The 12,174-nt window shown below is 55.4% G+C and overlaps 3 protein-coding genes across 3 annotated transcripts; all 3 read left to right on the top strand.

The window, feature by feature from the left end:
- Positions 1-1,556: 1,556 nt before the first annotated feature.
- Positions 1,557-3,437, top strand: MFIFM68171_00518 (Alternative oxidase; the record flags this gene model as incomplete). Its single annotated transcript, XM_071055940.1, has 1 exon — positions 1,557-3,437. The coding sequence occupies one exon, from the start codon at positions 1,557-1,559 to the stop codon at positions 3,435-3,437; it is 1,881 nt and encodes a 626-aa protein (XP_070912041.1).
- A 2,603-nt stretch (positions 3,438-6,040) lies between these two features.
- On the top strand, positions 6,041-7,760 carry cyp51A_1 (Lanosterol 14-alpha-demethylase; the record flags this gene model as incomplete). Its single annotated transcript, XM_071055939.1, has 3 exons — positions 6,041-6,286; positions 6,356-6,553; positions 6,615-7,760. The coding sequence occupies 3 exons, from the start codon at positions 6,041-6,043 to the stop codon at positions 7,758-7,760; spliced, it is 1,590 nt and encodes a 529-aa protein (XP_070912040.1).
- Positions 7,761-8,976: 1,216 nt separating this feature from the next.
- GRP78 (78 kDa glucose-regulated protein) lies at positions 8,977-11,612 on the top strand (the record flags this gene model as incomplete). The annotated part of the gene is made up of 11 exons (XM_071055938.1): positions 8,977-9,208; positions 9,262-9,315; positions 9,371-9,428; positions 9,491-9,842; positions 9,905-10,471; positions 10,543-10,560; positions 10,620-10,691; positions 10,756-10,791; positions 10,851-10,881; positions 10,944-11,356; positions 11,430-11,612. 11 exons carry the CDS (start codon positions 8,977-8,979, stop codon positions 11,610-11,612), a joined length of 2,016 nt encoding a protein of 671 aa, XP_070912039.1.
- Positions 11,613-12,174: the final 562 nt, after the last annotated feature.

Below are 12,174 nucleotides of genomic sequence, written 5' to 3'. Positions count from 1 at the left end.
TGATCCCTGCCTTTCCAGCCAGGGGTTCACCGTGAGGGGCAAGTTCCACGGCTGCTTTTGTGTGAGTGCCTGGGTACAAGCTGGGTCATCCCGTCTTTCCGCTGGTTGCTTTCCCGGTCCGCAGTGACAAGCGGGCGCAAAACCCGGGTGCTGGCAGTGTTCAGGCCCGTCCAACCTGTGGGGTGCGTTTGCCTTCTGTCATATTTGATATTGATAAGCACGCGAAAGCGTCGAGGATGGATTCCAGGTTTCTGACCCCAGCGTCTTGATGCCTCTCGGAACATTCTGTTATTCCATCGTCGGGCGAAAAGAACATGTATTTATTTACATATATACGTCAAATGTCCCTCACATGTGCCCGGGTAGACGGGAATATGGTGGGCCATAGATTGACCTGCAGCCCCCGTTCAGCCCCTGAGAAAAAGAGTTGCATTGGATCGACAGTTGACCGTACTCGGCGATCCTTTTTTTTTTCTCCCTCCCTTCCTCTGCCAGTTCGTCCTTTACCCGTCATGTGCGCGTCGAGAGTGGTACGACTCTTGGTCCGGCGAGGGCTCAGTTAATTGCCATCGGCCCTTGCTATTTGCTGGAATTCTCAGCTTGTCTGCAGGTTCCAAAGCCAGTTTTGAGGTTACATATTTCTCGTTGCCAGCCTGTTCTTATTCCGAGGTGTGGAAGAAGCGCAAGGCCTCGACGGCTTTTTGGATCCGCCGACGGTCAGCCCACGGTCGGCAGCTATGCGATTTCACAACCAAGAGTGACGCACCCTTCTTTGCGTATGGCCCGATCCGCATCACTTCCCTAAACGACCACGACAACTTTCTGTGGTGGCCGTGGAGGGGGATACTGCAGCGGCTGGTCTCGTGCCGGAACCCTGCTCAACGCCGTGGTGCCAAGCGGCCTTCATCAGGCCGTTGAGCTGGTGCGGATCCAGCAAACAACATTGTGCGATCGCCGCCCAGCCCTCCCTCCACCGGCCCGCCTAACAAAGTGCTGCGACTCCACAGAATATCACGCGCAAATCCGTTGGAAGAGGAGCCTTGGTGCCGAGAATTAACTTGGACGCCGATCCTCCTGCCCGCCTGCCTTCACCGCCGTCCTCCAGCCTCGCACTGCTTCGCCCTATAAGAAGTTTCTGATAGCCTGGCGGCATTGTTTGCGAGCTCTTGGTTTTAGAAGGTTTCTGATCGATCCCGGCATCCCGGCGCCATAACGTCATTCGACTCGGATACACCCTTGCCCCCACATGCCAGGGGCCGGCAATGACATCTCCCTGTCGACCGGTTCTCAGTTCTTAACCGTTCCGACCGGATCGACTTTCCTCGAACCGGGCCCTGCTTTGCCATATGAGGTCGCCATCCCCCAGCCGTCGGGCTTCAGCATCGTCCGTCTGTCCCCCCTCGGCCGGCCACGAAGAGGGTACCGAGCCTACCAACGAGCCGCAGCACTCTCCGAGACCTGGGCTCTTCCGCTCCTTCTCCAATCGGTATACCTCCTTCATTGCCGCTCCTTCAGAGAACCGGATCTAGAGACCATCCGTGTCGCTTGTCTTCAACATGCCACCAACACTTGACCTCAGCAGGACCTCGCATGCCAGAGTTGCCATCGCACCGCCCCGTATCAACCTCCGCAGAGCGGCGTCTTACAACCATGACCGGGGCCCCCTTTCTTCGACTTCATCGCGTTTTAACTTCAACCACTTGGTCTTTTCGCCGCCGCCGTCCCCGGGTCTACCGTCACTCTCTCCGCCCCTAAAGAAGGCGAATCGAGGGCTATTTGGCCGAATACACCCGATCAGACTCATCCGCTATGCCATCCGACTCCTCAGCATCGTTCTAGTTTTCTATGTTTCGTTAGAGGTTCTCACACGGCTCTTTGGTGAGCCGGTCCCGGCCCCGCCTCCGACCCTCGCTCCGCCTCCGGCACCCGAACCGCCCGCAGAACCGACCGATAGGGTTGAGATGGTCTCGCAGAAGGATGCGCCCGACTTCCCCACTCCAATGGTTATAACCGACCACCGCGGCCGGGCAAAGTGGACCGTATCCATACCGCCGGGCTCCGGGTTCCCGCTAACCATCGGCGAATATACGGACATGTGCATCAAGTGCCGGCAGGTGGCGTCGCGAGCTTACAAGCTGCGTTCCGAGAGGCACGGATTGCAACAGATGTCGCTAGGCTTTTCAGACTCGGCAGATCATGGCTTCATCGATGTTCAGGAGGCCGAAGATGCCGGTTACCTCCCCGCTCCTCCCGTAGCCAAGACTGGCGTGCCGGCAATTGGAGACTTGGTACGGGGAGACGAAGCCGAGAAACCAGTTTGCAGAAAGAGCCTCACGTTCGTCCTCGAGTCGAGCGATGGGGGCCTGGGGAAGACTCTGATGATGCTTTGGATCGCATACGGCCTGGCCCAAAAGGAGGGGCGGGCTTTCTTTATCGACGATACCCGTTGGTCGTACGGAAAGTACACGGCCATCTTCCAGCCGCCACCGCTTCCAGATTGTTCGGCGCCTCCCAGTCATGAGATCCTCCCGTGCCCGCGGCAAGCTCGGCATCTAGTGACTTCGGCCGCAACGGCTGATGAGTTGTTTGGCAGCCTGACCAAGGACCTCGATCCCCCGTCAGACTCGCACGATCGCGCCCTCCGAAAGACGCAGTTCGCCCTTGCGCGCCAGGGCTACGAAGCGCTCTCCCGACTCAACAAGGACGATGGCGACTACGTCGATGCTCGTGTCCGCGAGCTGCTGGCCAAGCGGATAGTACCCAAGAGCAAGGGCCAGCGGAACGGACTAGCAGTCGGGGTCCACGTCCGCCGGGGCGACCGCCATCCGCTCGAGTACCAGTATCGCCACTCGTACATGCCGCTCAACATGTACAGCGATACTGCGCGCGAGACGATCGAGGCCAGGTTCAACGGCACGGGCCCGTTTAGCGGCGAGGATGCGGCGGCCAAGGAGCAGAGCTTTGTCATCCTCGCGTCGGACGACCCCATGGTGTACGAGAGCGCCGAGCTGTCGGGCGCTAGCCGGGCGCAGGAGCGCATCAAGCTTGCCAGCAAGCAGACCATCCAGAAGGTCAACCCGGACCGGTCAGTCATGCACAAGTTTGTGGATGAGACGTTTGGCTGGGAGGGCGGCTTCTTCGCGGCCATGTTCTGGAACCTCGGCGCCTCGCGCTCGACGGCCACCCAAGCAGCCGATGCCGCCGGCGGGATCGCCCCACCGCCGTCTGCCGAGACCCTCCGGCTTAGAAGCCTGGTGGGCCGCGCCTACATGATGGACCTGGCTGTGCTAGCCGACGCGAGCGATGTGGTTGTGTGTGCCGTCAGTGCCGTCGGCTGCCGGTTACTGGCCGTCATGATGGGGTGGGACAGTGCCATGGAGGAGGGGAACTGGGTCAATATTGACGGCAGGTACGGGTGGATGGGTCTCGAGTGGTGAAGCATTTTATCCAGCAGCACAGCGTCCCTTTTTTTTTTTTTTTTTTTTCCCTTTCACCCCTTTTTTTTCCCTTTTTCCCTTCCGCATATTGGGACGGCGTTCTGGGTTTATTCAGGGAGAGGCGCAAAACGGCGAGGCAAGAGGTGGGAGGTGTGGTTGTGGAGAGGGAGCATTGATACCACATTGCGCATTTGACGAAGCGCGTCTTTTTCTTTCCATGTCTCGACGCATCTGGCGGTGCATCTTTCTGCGCCGTATCTGTAGATATAAAGAGGGTCATCACCGCTGTTAATTCACACTCGCTCGCAAGAGATAAGCGGCAACGGTTGAAATTTCTGGTACCTTGCTCGCTTGAATAACCGGAGCGGAATGCAATGCGTCTGTGACCCCTTGAAGGTTCCCGTGTCGGAATCGAGGCTGCTATGTACCTTATGTACCACCCACATGACTCTCAGCCGGACCCAATCAAATGCGTGCTTCTTGGTCCCACTTCATTCTTCTACCCACCCCCTCAAGTTCTTCAACCGTGGAGTTGACTAAGGCCAGGTATTCTAGGTGAGCAAATACTGCATTAGTACCCTTGGCCCCGAGATACCACTTTTCCTTTTCCAACATGATATTTCAGATACCCGCTTTGAATGTTTAATTCTGCTCGACCGTGTGAAGAGCGGTTAAAGCTCCCCAATGGCAAAGTTTCAACACTGGTTTCCAGGCCGACTTGATCGCTGGTGTATAGGATTGAAGGAGCCAGTGGGGAGACAAATGCTGAATTGTACGAAAATAAAGACATGATAAACCAATCCCGAGACAGGGCGAAGATACAGGCATGCTGCTACGCGGTCGGTTGGGTAGTCTCCAGTACGATAGGCCGAAATCCGGGTAAGTCGCTTGGTATGAAGGTAGATGACACCAACGTAACAAGTCCAGTTGGGTGAGAACATGGCGGACCCGATATAGTCTCTATGGTTCGACCGTGTCTCCACCCCCCATAGTCACTCATTTTGTCGTATTCATCACCGAGTGGCGGATAAGCACCCGCTGGGGGTTTCCGATGTAACCGTTAGAACTTAGAGCTTGAGAGATTGGATTGGACCCAGATTCAGCATCCTCGCTATCAAACGCATGTAACATTGTAATCGATACGTTAGTGCTACTATATCGATTCACACCAAGCGGCACTGAAGCGCATACGTAGTGCACCGCTGCGGTCCCCTAATTACCTAGTCAAAACAACCCTCTCTAGACGACTTGGCCTTGCCATCATCATTGACGGCAATAGCAATTTGCGCGCTTGTACGCTAAGGGCAACGTTTAAGAACCGTGAATGTCTGGTAAGTAGTTCTGCCGACAGCTAGTTACCTTGCAGAGTTCCGCAACTGACAATTTAATACGCTGTACCAGTCTTCTTGGGATCTGTTGCCTCCACATACAACCCCTGGAGGTTCTTGCTGTGGGTTCAAATCATTTATCCCATCGCCGTGCTCTCGTGAGTACGGCCCGGGCCGTTGAGATGCGGAAAAAACACCTGGCTTTGGCGACGGCAGGCTCCTTGACATTGCATAACAGCAACCACTGTGGAATTGATTGCCAAGGAGGTTGACTGGGGAACACAACCCGGAATCCTTGCCTAAAGAGAGAGCTATATAGCTACCGTTCCATTGGTGCGAAATGCTCATTCAGGGCAGAGAAGGATATAAGTAATTATGGCGCCAGTTCGGGAGGTAAAACTAATAAACGGCCGCTGCCTTGCGGACATCTCATAGTACCTGGCGCCGGATTACACTGATACGTAAATGATCGAGAATCAAACGCAGAGGCTTGAGCCGCAAGCAACGAGATCCGCCGGCATGAGCTACAGGACTTTACAACAAGTCAAGTTCTCATGCGGCTGGTTACATTATGGCATGCACCCGTAAGCTAGTATAGGCTGATAGAGACAAACTGTAGAGTGCTAGGAAGGAAAGCTGTCTCACCTCGTCGATACTATGACCTTTACGTTGATTCGAGAAGTACTGTGCTGAAGACCATTTTTGCCATTTCCAGAAACTCCAGCCGGATCGAAGAAGGGTTAGGGTTACGTGATGGGCGTTCATCCGGCTCCGTTTGGGTTTCCACCGATGCAGGCGGCCTTAGTCTCCATCGTATTCGGGATCGTTCACAGTTTCCACACCGACTCCTAGAAAAAAGAAGCCAAAATAATCGTTCAGACGGGGCTGCAACCTCGTCCAGGAGTGGTCAGCACATTCGTTCCAGAGACCTGGGTGCGGGAGTGGCCGCTAACGTGTTGATGCGTACGATCGCATGTTGTCTGTGGCATGATCCAGCTAAGTACCTGGTACTTCACCAAATGCGAATACGAGGACCGCCCATGATTGGTTGGATATTGGAGATCATCAAACCGCTTTCGTCAATCGCTTCTCCCCCCCCTGGAATCGACGGGCCGGCAGAAAAAATAGTACAAACATTCCTCGCTCTCTTTTCCTTAATAAATCAGGGTCTCGCCTCCCGATAAGCTGCAGTGTTTCTTCAGACGTCGGACACCAAGCTTCTACGTAGGAACTGGTGGCTCTTTTCTCTTTCTCGTTTGCAATTCTCCGTCCAGGATGGGTCTCGTCCAGGACATCACGAGCCCGCTGGCCGAGGGGTTCTCACGGCTCGGCCTGGTATCGCAAATCGGCGTCGCGTTCGGCGGCTTTCTGTTCGTCGCTGTCTTGCTCAATGTCCTCAAGCAAGTGCTCTTCAAGAATCCCAATGAGCCGCCCGTCGTCTTCCACTGGTTTCCCTTCATCGGCAGCACCATCACCTACGGCATGGACCCTCCACGCTTCTTCAAGGAGAACAGGGCAAAGGTGAGCGACCCCAGCTCCCCCTTTCCGTTCCAAATTGTTCAAAGCCGTCTAACCGCTTTGCCTTGACAGTATGGCGAATGCTTCACTTTTATCCTGCTCGGCAAGAAGACGACCGTGTACGTCGGAACCCAAGGCAACGACTTTATTCTGAATGGCAAGATCCGCGACGTTTGCGCCGAGGAGATCTACACCGTTCTCACGACACCCGTTTTCGGCAAGGATGTGGTCTACGACTGCCCGAACTCTAAGCTCATGGAACAGAAGAAGGTTGGTTGGCCGTGTGTGACTTTTGCAAAAGAAGCGCTTAACTAACTGGGCGGCCCGGCAGTTCATGAAGATTGCTCTCACCACGGACGCTTTCCGGTCGTACGTCCCCATCATCTCGGACGAGGTCACGAGCTACTTCAAGAGATCGCCCGACTTCAAAGGCCAGTCCGGCATCGTCAACATCTGCCCCAAGATGGCGCAGATCACCATCTTCACCGCCTCACACGCGCTGCAGGGCAAAGAGATCCGTGACAAGTTTGACGAGACCCTCGCCGACCTCTACCACGACCTGGATATGGGGTTCTCGCCCATCAACTTCATGCTGCACTGGGCGCCGCTTCCGTGGAACAACCGCCGCGACCACGCGCAGAGGACCGTGGCCAAGATCTACATGGACACCATTAAGTCGCGCCGCGCGCGGGGCGAGACGAACGCGCAGGACATCATGTGGCACCTGATGAACTCGGAGTACAAGAACGGCGTCAAGGTCCCCGACCACGAGGTTGCGCACATGATGATTGCGCTCTTGATGGCCGGCCAGCACTCTTCGTCGTCAACCAGCTCCTGGATCATGCTCCGGCTAGCGTCCCGGCCCGACATCATGGAGGAGCTCTACCAGGAGCAGGTCAAGAACCTCGGCGCCGATCTCCCCCCCCTGAAGTACGAGGACCTCGCCAAGCTGCCGCTCAACCAGGCCATCGTCAAGGAGACGCTCCGCCTCCATGCCCCGATCCACTCCATCATGCGCGCCGTCAAGCAGCCCATGCCTGTCCCCGGAACCAAGTATGTCATCCCCACGAACCACGTCCTCCTCGCCGCCCCTGGCGTGTCGGCCTCGGACCCGCAGTACTTTCCCGAGCCGGACCTCTGGGAGCCGCACCGGTGGGAGAAGGAGTCGCCGCTGGCTCCCAGCATCGTGCGGAACGAGACGATGGATGAGGACGAGGAGAAGATTGACTACGGCTACGGCCTGGTCAGCAAGGGCGCCGGCTCGCCTTACCTCCCCTTTGGCGCCGGCAGGCATCGGTGCATTGGAGAGCAGTTTGCCAATGTGCAGCTGCAGACGATTGTGGCCATGACGGTGCGCCTGTTCAAGTTCCGCAATGTAGACGGCAGCAATAACGTCATTGGCACCGACTATGCCTCGCTGTTCTCTCGGCCTTTGGAGCCGGCGAATATCTACTGGGAGCGGAGGGATAAGGAGTAAAAGGTGATGATGATTCAAAGACGGGGTGGTGGGAGAGAGAGACTCTTCGGGTAATGCCAGACACGTAAACATTTGGGTTGTTGATCCGGCGTTGGCATTGGTAGTGCATAAATGAATGACTGGGAGTCTCAGGCGGGGTCCGAGCTGAGGAACATAGATAACTAATACTAATTACTTGCCCCATGGAGTCGTGTTCTGTCTTGGTGAGGGAAGCTTTTTGCGAGGCCTGGGACAATAGTAATTGGCTCAATGGTGAAATAGACATTCGGCCCCCTGAGACCCTGAGAAGGAACACAAGCCGTGCCCGCAGCTCCTTCAGAAAGCTGCCAACGCTCGTGACACGTCAAACGGCGATCAGAAATGCAGCAACGAGTTTGGGTCTGGCAGTTGATTCTGTATGTTTTGCGAAGTAGATCTGTTTGTCCGGGATTGTATTTTTTTTTTTTTTTTTTTTTTTTGTGAAGGCTGCGAAGGATGTGAAAGAACACGTTGCGCGCTAGGACGGGGATGTGAGTCACGATCCCACAATTGGCCCCGTGTTTTGTTTGATGCGTGCCCCGATGCCCCTGGCTCGAAAGAAATGAAGAGAGGCCAATACGATGTTGACACTCTGTCTTTTGTATTGGTGTTAGGATAGAGGCCGGGCGCTTAGAGACACAACAGAACCAGATGCCGGCCTTGAGGTTGAGGTTAGATGGCACGATCCTGAGTCACAATGCAGTCTAGAACCATCATGGGAGGTGTCTCTTTGATCCATGCATCTTGTACAACATACTCCCTACCCGTTTGGGGCATGGACGAGTGGTAGTTAGTGGCCGCCAGGCCTACTTCGTTGTGGTTCCCATGCCGGATGCGGAATGCGAGAATGGTCCGAGTTTCAGGTTTGGCGGTAACGGCGATGGTGGCCCCTCGCCACAAGGCCTTGGAGATGTGTCCTTTCTATGTCAGTCCGATGAGTTCTGGAGTGGCTTGCCGGAATGGATTTGGAGTTACTGCGCGCCGACGGCTGCGCCGCGTCGTCGTTCTGGACACTCTGTTACAAGCAAGAGGCAGAGTATCTCGTCCTTATAAAATATATCGTGGCTTGACTCGGAAAAAGATTCCCTTTCGTTGAATTATCATCGTTGTTTTGTTGAATGTTTTATTTTTATCCCATACGGCAACACTAGGTACTCACAACCGACACCAAGCAACACAGTAATACATCAGTGGCAGTATGGCGAGAAGGGCGTCCACAAGCAGACAGCTACCGCTAGGCCTAGGTATCCTCTTATTCTTCCTCATTCTTCTCTGCCCTCTCGCTGCAATCCCGGCTGTAAGGGCTACCGCGGTCGACAATGCCGAACCGCAACCAGGAGAACCCATCATCGGGATTGACCTCGGGACGACGTACTCTTGTGTCGGTATCATGAAAGGTGGCAAGGTGGATATATTAGTAAACGATCAAGGTATGGCATGGCCTCTGATGCCTAGTTGTGTCGCTGCACTGACAGGAAGATAGGAAACCGGATAACACCGAGCTATGTTGCGTTTAACGACGGGGAGCGTCTTGTCGGTATGTCGCCCTGTGACTATCCCCTGCTTTGGTACTTGAGCTTATGGCGTGGCAGGTGACGCAGCTAAGAACCAATACGCGAGCAATCCTAAAAATACAATTTTCGACATCAAGTTAGCACCCATCCCCTTTCCCTGACAGATGGATATGGCAACTGACACTTGCCCCTTCTAAGACGGTTGATAGGCCGAAGCTTCTCAGATAAGGGAGTCCAATCAGACATAAAACACATGCCGTTCAAGGTCGTGGCTGGGAAGGGAAATAAGCCAGTCGTCGAGGTTGAGGTCGCGGGGAAGGTGCGGCAGTTCAGTCCCGAGGAAATCAGCGCTATGATACTTGGCAAGATGAAGGACGTGGCCGAACGTTACTTGGGTCAGGAGGTCAGGCACGCCGTGGTCACGGTCCCGGCCTACTTCAACGATAAGCAGAGACAAGCAACCAAAGACGCGGGCGTCATTGCCGGGCTTAATGTTGTCCGTGTGGTGAACGAGCCCACAGCGGCGGCCCTGGCATACGGTCTAAACAAGGTAGCATCAGCCCCGTTCCCCCAAGCTCCTAACGACAAGTACGAACTAACCCTTGGATATAGGTTAAAGGGGAGCAACAAATCCTAGTCTACGACCTCGGCGGCGGTACCTTCGACGTTTCACTCCTCGCACACGAGCAGGGCCACTTTGAGGTGCTCGCCACAGCAGGTGATACACGGCTGGGCGGTGAAGACTTCGACAACAGGGTCATCAACCACCTCGCCAAGACCTTCGAGACCAAGCACCAGCTTGACCTGACAAAAGACGCCAAGGCCATGGGCAAACTGAAGCGGGAAGCCGAAAAGGCCAAGCGGACCCTCTCGTCGCAGTCCTCGACCAGGATCGAGATTGAGAGCCTCTTCAACGGCATCGACTTCTCCGAGACGTTGACTAGGGCAAAGTTCGAGCAGCTGAATATGGACCTGTTCAAGAAGACGCTCAAGCCGGTGGAGCAGGTGTTGAAGGACGCTAAAGTGAGCAAGGCAGATGTGACGGATATTGTTCTGGTGGGAGGCTCGACACGGATCCCCAAGATTCAGAGCTTAGTCGAGGAGTTCTTTGGGAAGAAAGCCAGTGGCGGAGTCAATCCTGATGAGGCGGTAGCTTTTGGTGCTGCCGTTCAGGCTGGTGTGAGCATTCTATCCTTCCCGAGACTCGGTTTGTTGCATGAGCAGGGAGCTGACACGATAATGCCGAGTAGATCCTGGCAGGCGAAGAGGTGAGCTGATCGGACTCGGATGTCCCTTGGGTATTGCTTTGCTAACTTTGTTGGGCTAGGGCACTGCCAGTTTGTTGCTCATGGATGTGAACCCCCTTACGCTCGGTATCGAGACGGTAGGAGGTGTTATGGTAGGTGCTCCTTGGCTTCAGGGTCAAAGAGACCGGGGCCTCGTCAAAACTAACCACCTCACAGGCACAACTGATCCCGCGCAACACCCAGATTCCAACGGTTCGTGACCTGAGGCATCGTATCTCAGCGTGGTCGGCACTAATGCTCTCCATCTGCAGCGTCGTTCCCAAGTCTTCTCCACGACATCTGGTATGCTTCCCAGCCGCTTGATCAAAAGTCAAATGGCCCTCTTGCTAATGCGGCCCATCCAGATAACCAAGACAGCGTCGTGATCAAAGTCTACGAAGGCGAGCGTACCCTGACCAAGGACAATAATCTACTGGGCAAATTCGAGCTCACTGGTATACCTCCGGCGCGGCGTGGAGTCCCGCAAATCGAAGTCTCGTTTGCGCTCGACGCCAACGGCATCTTGGAGGTCACAGCGCAGGACAAGGGCACGGGCCGCAAAGAGTCGGTCACGATCAAGAACGACGGTGGCCGCTTGAGCAAGGCCGAGATTGAGCGTATGATTGCCGACGCTGAGAAGTTCGCCGAGGAGGACAAGGAGGCGCGGGAACGCATTGAGGCACGGGACAAGCTCGAGAACTACGTCTTCAACCTGAAGAACCAGCTCGAGGATCAGGAGGGGCTTGGCGGGAAGATTGACGACGAGGAAAAAGAGGCTGTAAGTTGCTCCCCCCCCCCCCCCCCCGGGCAGGGCTTTTCGAGTCGATGATGCTGAGAACCTGTTGCCCCAGCTCCGGGATGCCATCGCCGAGGCAGCGAGATGGCTCGACGACAATACGGCAACGGCCACCGCCGAAGACTTTGAAGAGCAGAGGGAGAAGCTCTCCAATGTCGCCTATCCCATCACCAGCATGCTGTATGGCAGTGACTCGGGAACGAGTGGTGGCTGGACGTCTCCGCATAGTGAACTCTAAGTCTGAATGCTTTGTTTTGCATGGACTGCTTCTCAGGCAAGGTCAACCAAGTACTAGTGATATACCGTACTGTACACTACGGAGGTGGGGTATAGGCTCAGGCTTCCGTAATTGAATAAAATGGCATCTTGGGGCCTCGTTGAGTCAGTTGAATGCCCCATGTGAGAAACGCGCTTTCGGGTGGGCCGTGGCGACCCGTGGCGACGGGGAAAGGCCTGCGTCGCAGCAACGAGGGTTGCCCAGAACTCGGTAAGCTGGGGCCAAAATACCGAGGTTCACGAGCCTTCTCCACAACCCCGAAGGAACTCGCCCACCTTTCCTTGGCTTTTCTCCACCTCTTCCGCTGCGATTATCATCCCCTTCCCACGACGGGGCGCAAACAGCCAGCTGCGCGGCTCTTGGGATCGCGAATCGGTTTGGAGGGAGAGACAAGGTTCGACCCGACGAGAACGGATAGACCAGCCACCCCATTCACCGTCAAAGCGCCCATTCCGTTTTGTTGCTGTACGCGTGCCGAGACCTGGCGTTTAACCTGATCGACCCCCAATCGACCCGCTTTGCT

The sequence above is a fragment of the Madurella fahalii genome, assembly GCF_045866475.1.
Source record: "Madurella fahalii IFM 68171 DNA, scaffold_1, whole genome shotgun sequence".
In the NCBI taxonomy this organism is placed as follows: Eukaryota; Fungi; Ascomycota; class Sordariomycetes; order Sordariales; genus Madurella; species Madurella fahalii.
Note: the sequence above shows the minus strand (reverse complement) of the source record. Positions and strands in the feature narration are given on the sequence as shown.